The following is a 20,972-nucleotide window of genomic DNA, read 5'->3' as shown; positions in this document are numbered from 1 at the left end:
CAGAAGTTATGTGGACAAGAGTGTGTAGTCTCTTGTCTCTGGGTGATGAACGTGCCAAATATCATGCCGCCCGCCCTCTGTAAGCCATTATTTACCCTCTGGGGAGAGTGCTCCTGTCCGTGCAAGTCTCTGGCAAGAGCCATCCGTAACATTACCCATCACTAATTTGAAATCGCCGCCTATAAGAATTGCTGCATCAGATGATGGGAGTCCTAATAAGAAAGGGTTCTTGATGTGTTTTGGTGTGTAGATGTTGATTAGGGTGAAAAGAGTGGAATCCCATTGAATCCTAAGGGCAAGAACCCTCCCTCTCACGTCGTAAAGAGTTGATAGGACCGTCCCTTTGAGTTTTGTGCTAAGCAAAATAACAACCCCATTTGTCTTTGTAGCTCTTGGGGACCAGTACTGGTGTGGGTATCGGCGTGTATGCATGCGGGCTGTATCTTCAGATAATAGATGGGTTTCCTGTAACTTGCAAACATCTCCTTCAGCTCTTTCCAGCAAGGAGAGAATGGCAGAGCACTTTACGGGGTGATTGAGGCCTCGTACAGTAAGAGATATCACCTTGAGATCCTTACCCATGGACCTTAACTAATGAAAAAAGGGAGGCGGGAGTGCGTGCTTAAAATAGGGAGGTCAGAGAAGAGTGGGCCTAAGGGAGCATAACTGCCCCTTCATGTACTTAACTTCCCTACGATTGGTGCAGTGTACCCAAACGAAAATAAACCTCAAATGAATGAACATTGTGTCCTCAGCCATCTAACAGAATGGAACAAAACCAAGAGTCGCTTATGGCCAAAGTTCGTCTAGAGTAAACTGGTAAAAGGGGCGCGAGCCCAAGGCAGACCTGGAAAACGAGGAGAGGACGGTCCCTGACTCTGCCTCAATGTTGTGCTCTCTAGGCTTTCTCAATGAATTCATCTGGGGGCCAGATGGACTGGGCAAGTGGACAGCGAGAAAATTACTGCTCTTCTCTTCATCATTATAGTTGTGGTGTCTAGCTTATGGGGGGACGAGGACATCCCTACTCTTTGAAAGCGGGAATGGATATGACTCGACCCCTCTAGGTACCTGTGTTGTGTCTCCGGAGAAATAGGCTTCGCAATTCCCAGGACATCTCTGGCCTCCTGAAGGGAACGAATCTCTTGCAACTTGCCATCAAGGTGGAAGATGATCCGAAAAGGATGACCCCCAGGAGTAAGTAATTTCCATCTTTTTCAGGTGAAGCTTAATCGGTCGGAATTCCTGGCTTTTATACAGGGTGGTAGCCAAAAGATCCTGTAATAGTGTTGGCGAGTGTCAGAGGAAATGCAAGGGGTGTGCAGCTGTCACCTTCTTTATGATCAGTTCCTTCAACTGAAAATCGTGTACACATACCAGGCTGTCCGGTGGCGGATCCTTACCACTCCTTGGCAGACCTACTCGCTGGGCCATATCAATCTGAATATCGGCCGAGAGGTTGTCGCCCAACACCTGGCAAAAGAGGGCCGAGACAAACTCCCTTTAGTCTTCCCCTTCTGCTCCCCATTGCACGCCTCTGATGTGCACATTGTTGCAGTGAGAGCGATTTTCCATGTCTTCCAAGTGGCCTTGCAATTCAATATGTTGCTCCTTGAGCCGGAGGATTTCTTGCTGCATCATTTCAAGTTCCTTGTCGCGTTCGGTTTTGCGTTCTTCAAGAGTTGCCACCCTCTCACCTATTTCCTCAACATTTTACTTCTTTAAGGTTGGCTGAGAGTTGTCCCTTGAGTTCTTGAAGATCTTCATGTAAGGATGTAAACAACAGTATAATAATGTCTTTCGTAGCCAGGACAACCACTCTCTCCTGCCCTCCCTGTAGATCCTCTACCTCCTGGCCCAAATTTTCAATGGCTCCCTGCGTGGACTGTTTCAGGAGCATCTCCTTAACTGAGCGTTCCTTTTTTAGCCATTGGCTTGCCATTGTTCCAGCTACAGGGCAGGTTCTGAGTAGGAGTCCGTAGGGGCTGCCGTGCTCTCCGCGCCGTTGAGACCCTAGATTCTGGCTAGGATGCGTTGGCTAGCTGCAGGGGTCAGTTTCCTCTTTCGAACTGGAGCTGCGCACTCCTGGTTCCACACCTCTTTAGGCTTTGGCACCAAACAGATATCTCACACAGGGCCGCCGATCCCAAACATCAGCACGTGGATCCCGTGCCAACTGTAAAAGGGCCCAAAGCTGGCAAAAGGCCCCTTCACCACATACAAAAGGGGACCGGGGTGATGTCCTCAGGCATACCACTCTTCAGTTTACACTCCAAATGCCCAAACTCTGGAAAATGTTATGGTTGCCTCATCGCCCCTATCCTCTCAGCAGCTTTGAGGACATCACACTTTAATGGCTGTATGCTCCGATCTGAGCTGGATCATTCTAGGGTGGACCCCAGCCACATCCGCGCCTTGTTGCTCCCCCCTGGGACCTGGAGAGATACCCTGCCTCTGTTTGTTCTCTGCTATTCTCCTAGGGGAGCCCAGGGTCCAGGGGTATTTCTTGGATTCCCACCATGTGCTGCACTCCCCGTCTAAATTCTGCTTTGATCGTGCAGTAGGCACTGAGGGGGAGCTGTCGGTGTATTCCCACACCCCTCAGAGCCAGTCAGTCCTCCACCACATGTGTGGTGTCTACAGGAGCTCCAACTCCTCTTTATAGCAGGGCCAGAGCAAACGCCCGCCAGTGGTACCTCCCGACTTGCCCAGGGGCCCAGTCAGAAGCTCAGACCCCAGGACATCGGCGTTGCTGCTAATTCATGAGGCCACCCAATGCCCACTTTCGTACCGCACTTTGCAGGCTCAACCAAGCACAGACGGCGACAGGGAAGCACCTCCGGTCGCCGTCACAGCACAGACTGCCGCTCCGCAGGTCTCCGCAAATGCGTCTTACCAAGTAGCCTGCAGTGCTCATGACCGATCCGGGACCCACTGCGTTGGTTCCCCTTGGACTTCTGCACTACTGGAGCATGGGGGCCCCCACCAGTCTCGTGCAGCTCAGGGCTGCACGCTGCCCGGCACTTGCAGGTGTGCAGGTAGTGGTCCCCTCCCCTCGCTGGGACCACTTTGCTTATCGGACATCCAGGCCCCGGAGGACCGTCCCCGCTGTTCACACTATGGGCCAACCATCGCACACTTTCACTCTGCACTCCATGGGAACGGCCCAAAACAGGATTGGTCAGGGATTCGCCTTTGGTTGCTGTTACAGCTCAGCCTGCCGCTCCATAGGTGACAGTCCACACATCACACCAGGCAGGCCGCAACCCTCTTGCTCACTCCGTGGCCCCTGTGCTGTTTCTCAGGTCTCTCCACTCCACCAGGAGGCTCGATAGTCTTCTGGAGCCCAGTCCTCAACCCCCGGACCGAGGGCTAAGTCATAGAGTAGGCGATTGTGATGCGATTGCTTGGTGGAGTCAGAGACACCGTAAAACACATCTTATCCGCCCGCCATCTTGGCCACGCCCCCCTAACATTTCATTTTAATATACAAATAAAAGATATAGGGCCATATTCACAACAAATTGACAGAGTGCGGCCTTCCTGACTTAACGCCGCGCTCTGCCACTTCTGAAACGCAGGGCTGCACCATATTTACAACAATACAAGCACCCTTACACCATAGTGCCAGGGTGTCAGAGTTGAGGTGAAGATTGTTTATGTGCAGTAAGTTGTCCCTTCCCACACATGAACAAACTTTAAATGGTGTTTTGTAACTTCTATGTGTGCTGCGTAATGCAGCACTCCTAGAAATGGCAAAATGTCATTTAAAAAAGATATATATTTATGTGCAGGAAGGCTCACCTTCCTGCACATAAACAATCAATGGCATGTTGCTACTTCCATGTGTTCGGCACAACACAGCACACATGGAAACTGCAAAAACAAGGAGAAATTAAACATTTCTCCTAATTTCGCCAGCCTACAACCTAGTTTTCCCTGGTCTTAATTTTGGCACTGCATCCTATTTTGGCCACCCTTGTAAATAGGAGACAGCATGAAAATCAGTTGGTGTAGCTCCCACTCCCACAGCAACACCCATTGCCCTCACCTTTCACACTAAGTACAGCGTGAAAGGGGGAATTTTTTACAAGGCAGCGTTGAGGCACAATAAGTGGCTTAACGCTGCCTTGTAAATAAGGTGAAGCCCCTATCGCCACCACAACATCCTGAAAAGTGACTTTGTAGTAGCTTGAAAATATGCCCAATCAATTGCCAACCTAGGTAATACCTATCTTCGTGCAAATTGTCAGACAATTGTCAGCACGTTCATCGTTCTATTTCCCACTACTTCTCAGAGTGTGATAAGTTAATACATTCAGACACTGAAACGCAGAGATCCATGAACCAATTCACCCTGGAATGAAATTGACTTCTTTACAAGGTGTCCTATAATTCAAAAAACATCTCAAGTCTGTTATCTACTTTTGTCCACTTTCATTCTAATTCACTAGAGTTTGTGGACGCTACTCATTTTGCATTTTGTGCAGCAGCAAAAAGGCAAAACTGTGTATCATTCATTCAATACACAGAAATATTAAGCATCCACCATTTCTCCTAACGTCATCTCTTTTTCATAAGAAGGTTTCACATCTGGCTGCAGACACCTTCCCCTGTCTCCCTGGTCATTGCTTTTGCTATTCTTCAGTAGTGCATGATGTGGCCCTGAGTTGTTTGGTTCTTCATATGAAATTCCAGGCTGTGGTGGGGTCATACTGACAGACTCTCTTACTTCACAGGAGGTTCTCAGGTTGGGAATGCTCAAACACAAATTGTTCCAACTTCTAAGTCCTCTTGGACTCCCCGAGATGAGGAGTTGGGCGGGTCACTGTTCTGTAAGTTGGGCAGCAGGGTTCAGGTTGGATTCTAGTCATGATGGAGAGTTAGTTGAGAGTGTGGTTTGTTGGAGTGATGCCACTGGATTTACTAGAGGTGGTCTCCAGCCTTGTGAGTGCAATACCACTTCAAGGGGGGTAAATAGTATTCCAGAAAATCAGTGTGGTCATGGTCATAGTGCGGACGCCTCTTTTCAAGTCTTCAAGGGGTGAGTCGACAGACCTTTTCATGGCAAGGAGATGTAAGTTTGTGACTTTATCCGCCTGGTTTATGTGTGGAATGCATTGGAGGGCAGAGACAAGTGAGAATGACAAGGACGCAAGCGAGGAAGTGAAACTGTCTATCTTCGGTGTGAAGAGGATGGTGAAGACAAGGTTCTTGAGAGCGGATGGAGGAAGAGGAATGTGTTATTTTGAGGTTATTAGTAGATAGTTATGTTTCTCCTCCACCTATGTAGCTCTGCTGGATAGTTTCACAGGCTGATTTTGTCCTGGATATTATAGCACAGATCATGGACCAACCCTTGCAGGGCTCAGCAGGTGGCTTCATTCCTGGGTTCTGTCAAAAGGAAAGACACAAACCAGTCCAATACTTCCCTTAAGAAGTCCCTGCCATGCTGTAGCTCACGAGCAGGCTCTCTTGGTTGACCATGTGACAAGCAGTAGCCATACCTACATCATAAGGTGACAGACATCCCCCTGGTCCACTGATGGGCATCACCCGGTACCTTCAGCGTCACTGGTTGGACGCTGATGCAAGGTCAGAAGACACATTTTTGTTCTTGGAGATCATCGTGTTCAGCTGGCCTTTCTCTAACCAGGGCACATCTGACAGACAGATCAGATCCTATGTTTATTTTTTGATGAAAGGAGTTCTTTGGCTGCACTTTAATCTGATTGGGAGCAGACTAAGGACTTTGCAGATTTTAAACTGGCCACACTGAGGCGCATATTTTCAAGGGCATTGCGCCACTGGATCGTCACTTTTTGCGACGCTCCAGTGTGCTGTGCCCCGATCCATATTTACTAAGGGGTGCTAACTCACTTTGGTTTAAAAACACCTTGTAAATATGATCCTCCTCAACTGACTTTTCTGCAGCAAAGGGGCGTGCAATGGGTGCTGCTGTGGGCATTCCCAAGAAACACCCTTTGCTTTTGGAGCCATATTTACAAGGATCTGTAAGTATGAGGCAGCACCAAATGCACACGCCTCCCAAGAGGAGGCGTAAGAGTGCGCAGCGAGAAGAAATACTTGTATTTCTCCTTGTGTTTTTCTCGATCTATGTGTGCTGCAGGATGGAAGGATCAACATGCCATTGACAACTGTTTTTGTGCAGAGAGGTGTCCCTTCCTGCACGACAACAGTAACCCCTTGCAACGCTGGAACCCTTGAACCATGGCACAAGCGTGCTGGAACTGGTGCTGGTTTACTTTTTTTGTGCTGGCGCAGGGGTGAGTACTTGAATGCTCTGTACTGTTGTAAATGAAGCTTGTTCCTGTACTTACAAAATGATGCAGCTGGGCTCCGCAAAATTGCTTGCGACACCGCCTTGCGCCATTTTCTTGTAAATACACCCCTATGTGTTGTCAAAAATTTGAACATTCTCTCTGGTTGCTGTGGTTTTTCCCATGTGAGATTCTGGGAGTTTTTCAAAGGAATGAAGGGCAAATTCACAAGCCCCTTGCGCCACTTTTGTGTCACCTTTAACATGGGAAAAGTAACACAAAAGTAGCGCCAGGGGCTTGTAAATCAGCCCCTAAGTTTTCTAATTCCTTGTGCATATAAAAGTGCACGCCTTTTGTTAAGTGTACTCTGAGAAGATCTTCCAGTCTGACCCCGCCTTCCAGTTGACAATACAAGACGAAGACTGTGTCTTGACCAGTCTGGCAGGAATGAGTGAAGAACTTCCTGAACCCGATGCAAACCTGGGATAAGCAAGACCTAGAACACCCAATCAGAGTAACCAATGCAAACATGGAATAAGCAGGGCCCAGAACCCCCAATCGGTGTAACCAATGCAAACATGGAATAAGCAGGGCCCAGAACACCCAATCAGAGGAACCAATGCAAACCTGGCATAAGCAAGGCCCAGAACCCCCAATCAGTTTAATCAATGCAAACCTGGCATAAGCAAGGCCCAGAACCCCCAATCGGTGTAACCATAGCAAACCTGGTATAAGCAAGGCCCAGAACCCCCAATCGGTGTAACCATAGCAAACCTGGCATAAGCAAGGCCCAGAACCCCCAATCGGTGTAACCATAGCAAACCTGGCATAAGCAAGGGTCTAGAACCCCCAATCAGAGTAACCAATGCAAACCTGGCATAAGCAAGGCCCAGAACCCCCAATCGGTGTAACCATAGCAAACCTGGCATAAGCAAGGGTCTAGAACCCCCAATCAGAGTAACCAATGCAAACCTGGCATAAGCAAGGCCCAGAACCCCCAATCGGTGTAACCATAGCAAACCTGGCATAAGCAAGGGCAGAACCCCCAATCAGAGTAACCAATGCAAACCTGGCATAAGCAAGGCCCAGAACCCCCAATCGGTGTAACCATAGCAAACCTGGCATAAGCAAGGGTCTAGAACCCCCAATCAGAGTAACCAATGCAAACCTGGCATAAGCAAGGCAAACCTGGCATAAGCAAGGGTCTAGAACCCCCAATCAGAGTAACCAATGCAAACCTGGCATAAGCAAGGCCCAGAACCCCCAATCGGTGTAACCATAGCAAACCTGGCATAAGCAAGGGTCTAGAACCCCCAATCAGAGTAACCAATGCAAACCTGGCATAAGCAAGGCCCAGAACCCCCAATCGGTGTAACCATAGCAAACCTGGCATAAGCAAGGGTCTAGAACCCCAATCAGAGTAACCAATGCAAACCTGGCATAAGCAAGGCCCAGAACCCCCAATCGGTGTAACGAATGCAAAAATAACGCAGCGTCACATGTCATTTTGCTGCGCTGAGTTGCATCATTTTCAGAGCACAGGGATGTGTTGTATTAACAATAACACAACGCATCCCTGTGCGTTCCCCTGAGCTGGTGCACAATTGGCTGCCATGCGCCAGCGCAGGCACCCTGGCGTCAGTCTGCAGGAGTGCCTGCTCTGCGGGAATGATTGTTTTTGTGCTGGAGGGGCCTCCTTTCTTCACAAGAACAATCATTAATGGAATTTTCCTCTTTCAAAGCGTGCTGCAGAATATATTGCGCATAGAGAGAGGAAAGAACAAGGAGAAATGAAGGTATTTCTCCTCGTTCCGCAGTTCCAGCGATCCCCCCCGGGGAGGCAGAGAATTCTGATGCATTCCTACTTTTATCAAAAGTTTGTAAATATGGGAATTGCGTCTCGTTTTGTGGATGGAACACGCACAGCAACACCCAAGGCACGCCCCTTTCATGCAAAGTAATACGTAAAAGGGGCCCATATTTACAAAGACATGAAAAGTCGCGCAGAGAGAATTTACGTGGCCTTGTAAATATGGGCAAGTCCACTGCGCCGCCGGTGCATACAAAAAATTATGCAATGGCAGAGCAGTGGGCTTGTAAATAGGCCCCTCTGTATATAGCTATGTGAACCTTGACCTTTTGGAAACAGCATGGATGAACATAGGAATAAAATTAATAATGATGTGGTGTCTGTGAAATTTCTTTCTTTTTTAGTAAAATCAAAATGATTACCTGTTTTTTATAATGTATGTAAACACAGTATTGGGATTCTTAATATTTTCTTCGTTATTTTAAGTGTTGCAGTATTTTCGTTGCAGATATTATGTCAAATAAATGTGTTAGAAGGGGGATAGTATATGTTCCCCAGAAGCAGTGCCATAGGGGCTGGGGTAGTGTCACTCTGAATGAGGTGCATGAAAACACACTGGACAGTGGTTTGTTAATCTTGGGAGTCTGACTGGGGCCCCTGCATGATGTCTGATTGTTTCTTGTATTTTTCTCCTGAGTATGCTTGTTTATTTTGGGTGTTTGGCTGGGGTCCCTGCTTGTTGACTGTTTCTTCTATTCTGCTCACGTGCATATTTGTTCATTTATTTATTTATAGAGTCTTATATAGCGCGAACGTGACCCACAAGGGTATCAGAGCGCTTTACAGTAGGAGAATAACAGCGGAAGAGGTAGTCAACAGAAACAAAATGTCAATTTGTCGTAATAGAAATATAAATGAAAAGTATATACATGGAAAAAGTAAAGGACCAGCAATAGAATCTGCAGAACAACGTACATTAGACAGTGTGCTATCAGCCAATCATATTCCTAGATCGATTAAAGGTAGATATATAAAAGTGAAAATGATAAAACAGATCTACATCCAGCGAAAACATTAATTTGCAGACAATTGTAGAGCAACAGGGGTTGTGATGAAAAGACATACAATCAAATACTACCCACACTTAAACTTAGGACATGAATTTGTTCATTAGTAGACTTTTTACTTCCTTTTTGAATACAGTAAAGGAGGTGATTCCACGCACTAGGCATGGTAGAGAGTTCCAAATCTTTGGAGCAATCCCTGAGAAAGCTCTACAGCCTGTTCGCTTCTTCCGGAAGGATTGGGGTTTCAGAAGTAGAGTGCTCGCACTTCGTAGTTGTCTGCAGCCTCCTGATTTTTCCAACTTTAGCTCCAAGTAGCAGGGTGTACTGTTGTGAATTGCTTTGTGCGTCATGACCGTCACTTTAAGGCGTATTCTTGCTTCATAAGGCAACCAATCCAGCGCTTTCAAGGTTGGTGAGACGTGGCTGTTTCTTTTGGTTCCTGATACCAGTCTAGCCGCAGCATTTAGGGCTGCTCTCAACGGTGCAAGCCTGTATTTCGGGAGACCAGAGAGGGTGGTACTTCCGTAGTCTAGTCTTGGTAGTACAAGAGCTTGTACTGCAACTTTTAAGTCAACCTGGGGGAGGAAGGGTTTAGGTTTCCTTAATATACTCATTTTGTGATTAGCTCCCTTGGTGGCAGTAGAGATGTTCGAATTTTTGTCAGTGGTGACACCTAGGGATTTCGCCGAGTCTATGATGAGGGGGTCACAGTCAAAGGAGGTTAGGCGTTTTAACCAGAGGTCTATCTTTGGAGTGTAGTTTGGTGGTGAGATGAGAGTTAATTCTGTTTTTTTGGTATTCAACATCAGATGGTTGTTAGTGAGCCAGCTTTGCATGTTCAGAAGTGTAGTATTAAGAGCAACGAAGTCATCTGGCGAGGTGATTTTAAGGTATAGCTGCGTGTCATCCACATATAGGTGATATAGAATGTTCGCAGACTTCAATGCATTCGCCAGGGGCTCCATTAACGAACTGAAGAGAATGGGTGAGAGGGCAGATCCCTGAGGCACACAAAGAGTGACCATGGATGGTTGCGAGAGTGAGTTCTTCATCTTGAATATTTGAGATCTGTTATTCAGGAAGGAGGAGAACCATTGCAGCACAGTGCCCGAGTGGGCCATCCTTTGTCCGAATAGGGCTAGGAGGTTGTCGTGCTTGACCGTATCGAAGGCGGAGGACAGATCAAGAAGAATCAACAGGCATGATCTGTTACGGTCAAGCATAGTAAGTATATCATCAATAATGTGCGTGAGTGCAGATTCTGTTCTGTGTCCGCTTCAGAAGCCCGATTGGTGACTGTCTAAAAGGTTGAAGTTCTCAATGTGATTACATAATTGTATTTGTACACATTTCTCCAATAATTTAGCCAAGGTGGGGATATTGGTTATAGGACGGTAGTTGTTAGGATCAGATGGAGAGGCGTCAGCCTTCTTTAGTATAGGAGTGACCTGTCCTAATTTAAGACAGTTGGGAATGACACCTTGACTCAGGGAGGCGTTTACAATTTTAGACAATAATGGTAGTATGGACGATTTTAAAATCTTGAAAAGGGCAGGTGGCAAGAGATCCGAGAAATGATTGGAAGGGTTGATTGCTTGGAGAGTGTTGTAGATAGTTTGTTGAGAGATTGGTGAGAAGGTATGCCAGGAGGCATTGTATATTGAAACTTCCATTGGGTAAATAGAATTAAAATAAGCTTCAGGTAAATCATCCAATTTAGGATCTAGTGCCATAGATTGGGGGGGCCAGCTTTGATTGGATGTCTATCTCAATAGTTGTGGTCTTTTCATGGAAGAAATTGGCAAGCTCATCCCCTGAAGGAGTGGCCAGGTCATTTAACTCACTGTAGTTAGTTGTATTGCAAGATTGTTGCTTGATGATTTCAAAGAGTTTTTTTGGTCCGTTGCTTGCTAGATTCAACTGAGATCGGAAAAATTCTGCCTTTGCCTTGAGAATCTTCCTATTGTATAAATTCCTTAAGTTTCTAAGATGTTCCAGGTTGAGAGTGTTAGGAGCCGATTTCCAAAGACGTTCAGCAGCTCTTAGCTGTCTACGCTCCAAGTTCAGGTCTTCATTGAACCAAGGGTTGGAAATCTTAGTGGATACATTTTCTTCCTGTATCGGTGCTGTGGAGTCCAGAGTTTCAGGTATCTTCTCGTTGTAGAAGGTTGTAAGCTCATGTACGTCAGTTATGTCCGTCATGAGGGTCAGAGCAGAGTTGCACTGGTTTACGAAGGAGATGGGATTAATATTTTGTAGATTCCGTTACCATTGCTTTAACTTTGAGGGTTGTCCCCTTTTATGCATAACTTCGGTAATGAAGGAGAAGAGGATGCAGTAATGGTCAGACCAATCACAGGGTGTGATGGATTCAAGTTGGATGATGTTAGATTTTGCAATTATGAGATCCAAAGTCTCGCCCTTGTTATGCGTTGGGTTGTCACAGAATTGAGATAATTCCTGCTCTGATAGAAATTCTTTAAAACAGCCTACAATATGATCATTTGCATTATTCCAATGGAGGTTGAAATCACCTGAGAAAAATGAGGAACTAGGGAGTTGGAGTTGGATGCCATGATCTCCATTATCTCATCAACACAAGTCAAATTATCACCTGTGGGGTGGTAAAATATGTGTAACTTACAAGTGATACGCTTAGAATCTGAGATATTGATGCAAAGGTAATCGCACGAGGATAGTTCATTGGAATCCGCTTGTTTGACTGAAAGTGAGTTACAATAAATGCAAACTACCCGTAAAGCAAGTTTCCCAATCCTATCAAGTCGAATTAGATCATGGGAGGGAGGAACCAGTAGGTCGGTAATGGGAGATGAGGAGTTATTTAGCCAAGTTTATGTAAGGACCAAAATGTCTAAGTCGTCATCTAAAATAAGATTGAAGCAGTCAGACGTAAATTGATATTTGTGAGGTTATCTCTGTTAACAGCTCTATTATTACGTGTAGGTTCTCTGAGACTTACTATTGTCAGAATCCAGGACATAGGATATAAGAAGGCCATCAATGTCGCTGGTGGTGACGTGGCTCATCAGCATCTTGCCCAGAAACGGGAGCAAAGAAATGGGGCGGAAATTAGAAAGAAAGGTAAAATCAGCACCAGGTGTTTTCAAAATAGGAATGACTTTGGCTCATTTGAACAAATCAGAGTAATGGAAGTATTGAGGAATGTTAGCGGGAGTTCAAAACAATTAAAGAAAATCTCCCTAAGAATGTGAGCGGGGCAGCAGTCGGAGGGAGACCCAGATTTGACCTTCTTAAGCAAGGCGTAGAAAGCTTCCTTGGAGATCAGGGGAAGTTGGTTGAGAAAAGGAAGATTAGGTGGTGGCTGAGGACAGGAAAAGGAAGGAGGAGGCAAGGGAATGTTGGGTTTGATGGTTACAATTTTCTCGATTAAATATTCATTTAGGGAATTGCAGAGAAGTTGTGAGGGGGCAGGCTTGGGAGTGGCTCTGTCAGAAGTTGCTAGCTCATGGACAATAGTAAAGATTTCCTTGGGTTTATTTGCCGCACGAAGAATCTTAGAGGAAAAGTATTCCGATTTTGCTAGTAGAATAGCTTTTTTGTAATCCCGGAGAAGAGTCATATATTGTATTTTTAATGTAGTGCAGTGTCAGTGCCTCCAGTGGGGTTCAACCTGCCTAAGCGCAAGTTTTGGAGCCTGAAGTCCGATGGTAAACCATCTATTGGCCTCATGAGAGCGACATGTTCTAACCAATTTAAGAGGAGCCACAAGATCGCAGGTAGCAGAGAGCCATCTATTAATGGCAGCCACCTGAGCGTTAGGGGGGATGTCGGACAAACTGGGGGACGAGGCTGCAAGAGAGGAGCAAAGTGTGGCAAGATCCACAAGATTCCAATTCCGTGCCCAAACATTTTTAGGAGGGGGGGCTTAATGCCAGCCCCGAGTTAAAGGGAGAAAGAAATCAAGGAGTGATCAGATCAGGTGCAGGGGGAGACTATGGGAGGGTAAATGGATAGGTTGGCTGACCAGATCTAATCCAAGATGTGGCCATGTACATGAGTAGGGAGATGTATTTGTGAGGTGAGGTTCAGGCTGTTAAGTGATTCTGTAAAGTCTTTAGACATATGATCCTCACGCGGGTCATTAGGCCAGAAATTGAAGTCGCCCAATACCAGAACGGAGGAATTGTTGACCACCAGAGTGGCCAAAAGTTGCTGCATAGCAGGAATAAAATGGGACATGGATTGGGGAGGTCGATAGAAGAGCGCACATGTGAATGGGACCGCTACAGAGGTGGAGCGAACAACTAAAAAATCAACAGCGGTAATAGAGGGATAAGAAAGTAGTTGAAACTGGAGATTAGCTATTAGGGCCACTCCACCTCCAGCCTTACCCTCCGGACGATCAGCTCGAAGAGCATATTATGGGTGGGGAAGGGCCGCTAGAACGTCAGGCAGGGAGTCAGATGAGAACCACGTTTTGGTGAGAAACAGGATGTCAGGCTTGACTGTGTCCAAGAAATAAAAAAGAAATAAAAAACTTCCAATTGATGTTTAATCGCTGAGCGGGTATTAAGTATTAAGAAGATAGGCTGTTGCCACAGACGGGGGGCTGGGGAGGGACTGGGAAGGAACCTCCATTTTAATAATCAGCAGGGAGGGCTTCTGTGGTCCATGCATCGGAGAGGGTGATAGGATAGGATTTGGCTGTAATATGCCAAGGTTTTCAATATGGGCCAGGGTGAAAGCACTAAGAGACCAATTACATTAAAATGCCTGAAGTTGTGAGGAGGAATAATGTAATAGTCGGGCATAATATTGGGCCCGGGCCCCGGTCGTGCGCGGACGGGTGCAGACGTAGGGGTTGCTTCAAAAATTGTAGTTGGTAGTAGGTGAGTGGAGTCTAGACCATTGTCTTTGTGTGATTGTATAGGAGAAATAAGTGTAGCAGATGTAAGAATTCCCTCAAATGCTGCAGCGCATAACAGGTGAGTGGGGACTAGGCTATCTCCTGTGTGTGAAGGAGGGGTGAGGGGGACAGTATTGGAGACATCCAATTTTGTGCTAACCACCGAGGATGGCCAGGATAACATTCGGGTGGAGTGATCGGTATCAAGGACTAAGTGTGAATCTTCAGGTCTGAGGGGACCAGGAGTGATTTCAGCCAGATGGACTAGTTGGCGTTGATTACTGGAGGATTCAGTCCCAATGATGATAGGGGGTGAGTGCAAACCAAACACACATGGGCCTGAGGACACATGTATAACTGTAATAGAAGTGTCTGGGGAGATAGGCACCAAGACTGGGGCGATATTTGTCTGATTGGGAGAGTCTGGTAAGTTTGAAATGTCAGGAGAGATAGGTACCAAGACAGAAGCGACATTTGTCAGATTTGGAGAGTCTGAACAGGTATACTGAGAGGGAGGGGTTAAGAAGACGTCTAAGTTTTGGCGATGAGAGGAGGCAGAGAGTGCGATACTATTATTTACTGCTTTCTTGAGAGTACCGAAAAGCCTGTTAAAGATATCTAGATTTGCGTCAGTAGATTGTATAATAATATTACCATTAGTATAAATAGTAATGGTGGCATTCAGAAGATAAAGGTCTGAAGCGATGACCGTCAATTTGATGGCATACAGGGATTTCTTCATTGTGGAAAGATGAAGCATAGCGTGGAACGTATTTTTCTATTGGGTACGTTTATTCGTATGGAAGATCAGGTCGTTAGCAACAATGCCCTTGGTAGTGCAGAAGTATGTATCTAAAACAAGAGTCTCCGTATTTATTACTATAAGACGGTGTTTGAATTTCTTAATTGCATTTTTTTAGTGAGGTTAGCTGGGTTGCGAAAGGTGTGGGCATTGTGGCCTGCAAATTCCAGGTCTCAGGTCATTTGTATTTTTTTTTATATATAGTACTACGATGGAATAACTATATATTACAGAGGATATAGATTAATAAGGATTAATAAAAGTTCAAAAGAGTCTTCATCGGCTAATGTGGGACAGGTCAGATGGAATGGTAGGAGAAAGAGAGAAGGGATGACATGACTACAGCTTATATTAGTCCCTTAATAAGCACTGCAATTGAGGACGTCCAAAATTCCCAATACTTAATAGCCGAGAAGTAATCTAGTAATTTAGACCTGTTTCATAGTTGAAAAACAGTGATAAGAACACCAAATACAGTTGAGATTAAGTCTTGAGCAGGCGCCATGTTAAAGCCAGGCAGCTTCATAGTGAAATTCTAGTCCTGTTTCCACATTTAATACTGGAGGAGAAGAGTCACAAACATGTGCCATTTTAAAGTCAGGCATCTTGCTTTATGTCCAACTCAGGGCTTTTTTCTTCCTGAGATCAGACCAATTTTCTCCCTAAAAACTCACATCAATAGGGATAATCAGTGGAAAAATCAGTGGAAAAATAGTCAAAGAGTGCAGGAGCCAGCATCCCGCTACATGCACTCCATGGCAGGGTCCAAACCAACGAGAACAAGCGAACAGCCTTCCAGCTGCTTCTGACACCAGCAGGCTCCCTGGTCGGCTCATGCAAACGGTGACAATTTTGCAAAAGATCCGCAATGCGCATACAACAACAATGAGCAATAAATCAGTGAATTACAGAGATTTACAGCGATGTGGTCAAGAGGGTGTGACCACATTAAACAACCCTCCTGTTGCTTCTGCCACCAGCAGGCTCCCGGATCGGTACCCGGCAGTGCGGCAAGGATGATGCGTGCGGTCGACAATGCAGTCAGCACAACAAGCACTGCAAACTAAAGACAGCCAGTCAGTCAACACAAGAGAATTCCGGGGCAGGATCGAGCACTTAGACATCAACACAGGACCCCCTTCGCCATGCATGGGATGAGTCAAACTGCGAGCAGGGAGGGAAGGCGTGTAAGGATGCAGCAATCGATGGGCGGAGCAGGATGATCAACAGATATGAATCCCCAGCAAGCCTGCTCATCACGGACCCCACAGAAGCAGGACACCACCAATTTTAGGGTTGACCAACCACATCCGAATCCTCTGGCATTCAACAGAAGCAAAGCAGGGTCCACCCGCAATTCGAAAATACATAAATGAATAAATAATGCAGGTCTCAAAGTCACATCAACAGCAGTGGGTCCAGCTCATAGGTTGATGTGCCGTCCAGGAATCAAACGGAATCAGTCCGCCCAAGTCAGAGGACGCGAGGTTGCAGATCGGGGGCCTTGATGGGTTCCTGCAGCATTTTAGGTAAGTAGTCATTCATCCCTGAAGTATCTATCCAGGGAATCACCCAGTTTAAGTACCCGGTCCAAGCAGGAGGCAGCCAGTGTAGGGATGGTGTAATATGGGATAACCACCAAAGGTGATCCCAGAAACCAGGAGCTCTGACAGGAGGCTCCTACACGGCGGCCATCTTGGGTGTATTTCTGGGGGCCCTGCATTATGTGTGCCTGTGTCCCCTGCAAGATGTCTGTCTGTTCATTGTATTTTTGCTCCTCTGTATAATCTCCTCTTCATTATCTCATCCTTCTTTTTCATAGCTCTGCTTGACAGACATCGAGCCATGCTGAGTAATCCATCGATGATGAAAGCCAGGATCACCAGCGCAGTAACAATAAATAGAGGATTTCTTAGTCAACGCCTTCAGTGCCCATTAAGAGCAGTGATGTGTTTATCGTGACTCCGCATTTCATAATTGCCTTGCGGGTTCTATCAGTTGTCTTGTTATTTCAGCTCTGCATTTCATGATTATTTTATGTTATTATAAATGTCTTGCTCACTGCTTCTTGTTGGGATTGTTATAAAAAGTGACACAGCTCTGGGAGACTCTTATAATTCTACAGGACATTGTCACCTGTTCTTCAGAACTAACAGATTATTATTGGAACATTCATGGACACGCCATATAAGACACCTGCTACCTGCCCACGGTGCAGTCACTAGACTTCCTTTTGTTACACCCTACAGAGACTGGGGCAGGAGCAGAAAGTTTAGAAATGTGGATCTGAGGAGTTCTGTGAAGGAAAGCAGCTGCCTCAATAAGAAAGACCCCACACCTTTGGAAACAATAATCAAAATCAAATCTGGAGTGCCCTTCTGCCCCCTACATTATGGAGACCCTTTCGACCACTCTTCTTCCACCATCACTGCTTGTTTAACCCCCTTGCCCCCCTCGGTGCTACAACTTTACAATCAGAAAATGGTACAAGCCACACCCATTTTTGAATAAAAATAATGTGGTTCCACTGAACCCTGTAAACTACAGAGTAAAAACTGGGAAACCTTAGTAGATAAACAGCTTTCCTTCTGCCATCCTAGACGGTTCCCAATCAGGTTTTAGAGCTTCACATAGTACAGAATTTGCACTGATGGCGGTACTGGACACCATTGGACTCTCCCTTGATGACGGTCTTGTTTCCATGCTTCTGATGATCGCCTTACCCACAGCATTCAACACCTTCTCTCATTCCATCATGATTCAGAGGCTGACAGAGATTGGTGTGAAATCTCTAGGGTTGTTCCTATATTTCCTTAGCGATCGGACTCATTCAATACAGCTGGGACCATTTCAATCTTGAGACTTTTCCCTAGACAAAGAGGAACTACAGGGCTTCTCCCTGATCCCAATGCTCTTTCATAGACATGGAGCCAAACTAGATCAAGTGGTAAGATCTTGCAACTTCAATGCCATCTCATACGCAGATTACAGGAAATCGCTAAGCTCCTTATGTCCCAACTCGAATCTTCAAGACACAGATTTGGAGAATTTATGAGGAAAGTCACTTTCCTAGATATCCCAGAATTGTCTACAGTTGAACAGCAACAAAATAGACTTTCTTCTGTTCGGCAAGTCCTGCACGTACTGGTAAGACAACTGGTGGCTGTCCGAAATGGGCATCATCTCAAAAAAGTGGTCACAAATCTTGGTATTCTAATTGACAAACCTTCTCTATGAGAGGACACGTAAGCTCCATTTGCGATACCTGCTTTGGAATAATGCATGTGCTTAGAAAAATTACCACCACACACTAGAAGAACTCTCACTCAGGCTCTTATGGTCACCTGCTCGGATTATTGAAATGCTCTTTTGGTTGCATCAAATGTATCATTGCTACAGAAGGTTCAGGTGGTTCAAAATACTGCTGCTCACCTAGTCTGCAAACCTCTCCCCCGGCCTCCCTCATAGTCTACTCCAAAATCTATGTGAACAAAGAACCAACGGCGGACTCCAATAGCCGCACTTTCCTCAGTGTATTCCCCAGTTCTTGCTTTATGTGTAGGTAGGTGATCGGTGTGCACAATCAGCTCCTGAACGCGCCGTTGTGGGATGCCACCTGCCAAGCGTGAATTCAGAACTGTAAGGAAAATGGAGCAGTGCGCTCCCCAGACAATATTACTTAAATAAGGAAGCTTGATCTTTGTCTTCATATCATTAATCTTTATTTGTAACAATCCATGTGGTTGATAAAACACACATTAGCCAACAGGTTTCGTTCAAAGATTGAACTTCATCAGGGCAAAATGTTGGACAGTGAGCGACTGGTGCATGGACGACATAGTTTGTAACCAGAGTCAGAGGCACTCAATGTGGCTGCTTGACTTGGGTTTGTAAGCCTCGTTAATAAGGGCCGACAGAGTAAACCTGAAATATCAGACAAAGCGTATCAGTGAACGCTGTCCTGTTCTCTGATACGCCGTGCCTCTGACTCTGGTTACAAACTACGTCATCCATGCACCAGTCGCTCACCGTCCAACATTTTGCCCTGATGGAGTTCAATCTTTGAATGAAACGCGTTGGATGATGTGTGTTTTATCAACCGCATGGATTGTTGCAAATAAAGATTGCTGCAACAAAGACACTGATCACGCTTAGTTATTTAAGCAATATTGTCTGGGGGGTGCACCACTCCATTCCACTCCAAAATCTCTTCATTGACTTCAAATCAGGGAACGCTCTATCTTCAAACTCCTGTGCTTGCTGCATAATCCCTATCCAGTGAGGGACCTGCATATCTTCAAAACAAACCCCTCGCACATCTCTTTACCAGAATGTGCCTGCTACGCATTTATGTTGCCAAATATGAGGACAATCGTTTTCTTGTATCGACTCACATCACTGGAATAGACTACCTCTGCAAATCTGTGCATGCCCTGACTTTGGCTGCTTCAAAAACTGGCTTTTTTAATGCACTAATTGTCCATTCCTCTTCTTCACCTGGATTGTGCTCCAACACCAAGATAACCCTTTGGTGGTGATTCTCTGTGCTGTATTAAGTGTTTATAACATAACATAACCTTGGTCTCTGAAACAATATGAGAGCATCCCTGAAATCAGTCCTAGGATGCTTGTTTCCAGTCAAGGGAGGACCTGGCCTGGCAGTTTGGGCTGGACTGTTCCCATAGGGAGCAGGGTCAAGATTGATTTGCATATGGCTGGGTTCAAACTGGAAAGGCATGGTGAGCAAGAAAATGATGGATTTAGGCCCAGATCTCTGTACTGGTGTGAATGTACGACATTGTTCTGCATTCTGTCCCTCAGTTGTTCTTTTTGCACCAGATCCTGAGAACCCATTGCCCTATCGTCCTACTGGATTCTGGTGTGTTCCATCCCCTTTTCTGAGGTAAAAACAGTGATTTCCAATAAAAGGAGTACATCCCTCATTCCCCCTTAGAGTGGTAATGTTTATGAATGCCCAAATACTTGTGCCTTTCTGGATCTCTCCCCCATCTTGGCAGATATTTACGCCTCTGTGAGAAGATTTCCAAACCCAGACATTTCCGTCGGGTCTTCTGCTGTAAAAGCTACTTGGGAGTGCATGAATCAGTGCCATGGGTTTGCACCTGTAGAGGATGGTGTGTGTGCCAGTAGGTGCCTGATTGCAAGTTCTTTATTAATTAAATTATAATAATCACAGATTTGAGGTAATGCTTGGGAAAATCCACAACAGCGTCGTCCAAAGTTGGAAATGAACACTCTGGCCATATTTAATATCTCAAAAGTTTCTTCCTTGATGTCTGCTGCATCTTTCTCCACAGCCCAACCTTGGCGCTCTCTTTCTCTGAGTCCTTTGTGTCATTGCTGACAATGGCTCTCCAGTACCTGCAAGAACAAAACTCAATGTGATTGGGGTGTATTGATTCCATAGTGCTCTGAATCCAATAACTGGTTATTTCAATATAATGATTTTCCGATAGACGGACTTCCATGCTTGCTGCCACAAAAATAAATCAATTTTGTCTACTAATAATAATAAATATTTATGTTTATCAATGCATTTGTGGGTCTGTCATTTGTTCCAAGTATGTAAGTAGCTTGTAAAGTATGACCCGAGCAATGGTGTATTGGACAGCTAGGTTTAAAAGTTTAAGAGGGGAAGGTAGTGGGAGAGGAAAGCAAGGAGATGTGTGTTCAATATACATGGTGTTAAAGAAATATTATAGCTAGGTAAACATTTCAGTGACAAATTAACAATTTAAACAAAAAAGCACTGAAAGTTACCTAGTAACTATAACTTGCGTCCCCCTGCGGACAATATTTTGTTACTATATATAAAGCCAACCCCTTGCTGCACACTGCAGTGCTCTGGCCAGACCCTGCAGCCAAGCCCCCAGAGGCAGCCAACCCTTCGGCCCTGTGAAGCAGGTGGGGTTTTGACAAAGGGCCTGGCCTCTGAGCACCCAACCCTACACTAAACACGGTCTTCTAAAAGACTTAAATATAAACAGGGAATCTATTGGTTTATCAAGAGGTGAACATATGTAAATGTGTGTGTATATTACCTACTGGTGGTCGCCAGTAGGTAGTTATAGTTAGGACGTATTACCCGTAGGAAATCCACAAC

At 45.6% G+C, this 20,972-nt stretch overlaps 1 protein-coding gene across 1 annotated transcript in view; it reads left to right on the top strand.

Annotated features, from left to right (window-relative positions):
- LOC144817668 (uncharacterized) overlaps positions 1-17,246 on the top strand; it is a 230,244-nt gene extending 212,998 nt beyond the window's left edge. The window contains exon 8 of the mRNA XM_078674398.1: positions 16,671-17,246. Within this exon, the coding sequence (XP_078530524.1) occupies positions 16,671-16,680 (10 nt within the window). The 3' untranslated portion in view covers positions 16,681-17,246. The remainder of the gene's footprint in view (positions 1-16,670) is intronic.
- Positions 17,247-20,972: the final 3,726 nt, after the last annotated feature.

This window comes from Lissotriton helveticus, chromosome 2_1, assembly GCF_964261635.1.
Source record: "Lissotriton helveticus chromosome 2_1, aLisHel1.1, whole genome shotgun sequence".
In the NCBI taxonomy this organism is placed as follows: Eukaryota; Metazoa; Chordata; class Amphibia; order Caudata; family Salamandridae; genus Lissotriton; species Lissotriton helveticus.
Note: the sequence above shows the minus strand (reverse complement) of the source record. Positions and strands in the feature narration are given on the sequence as shown.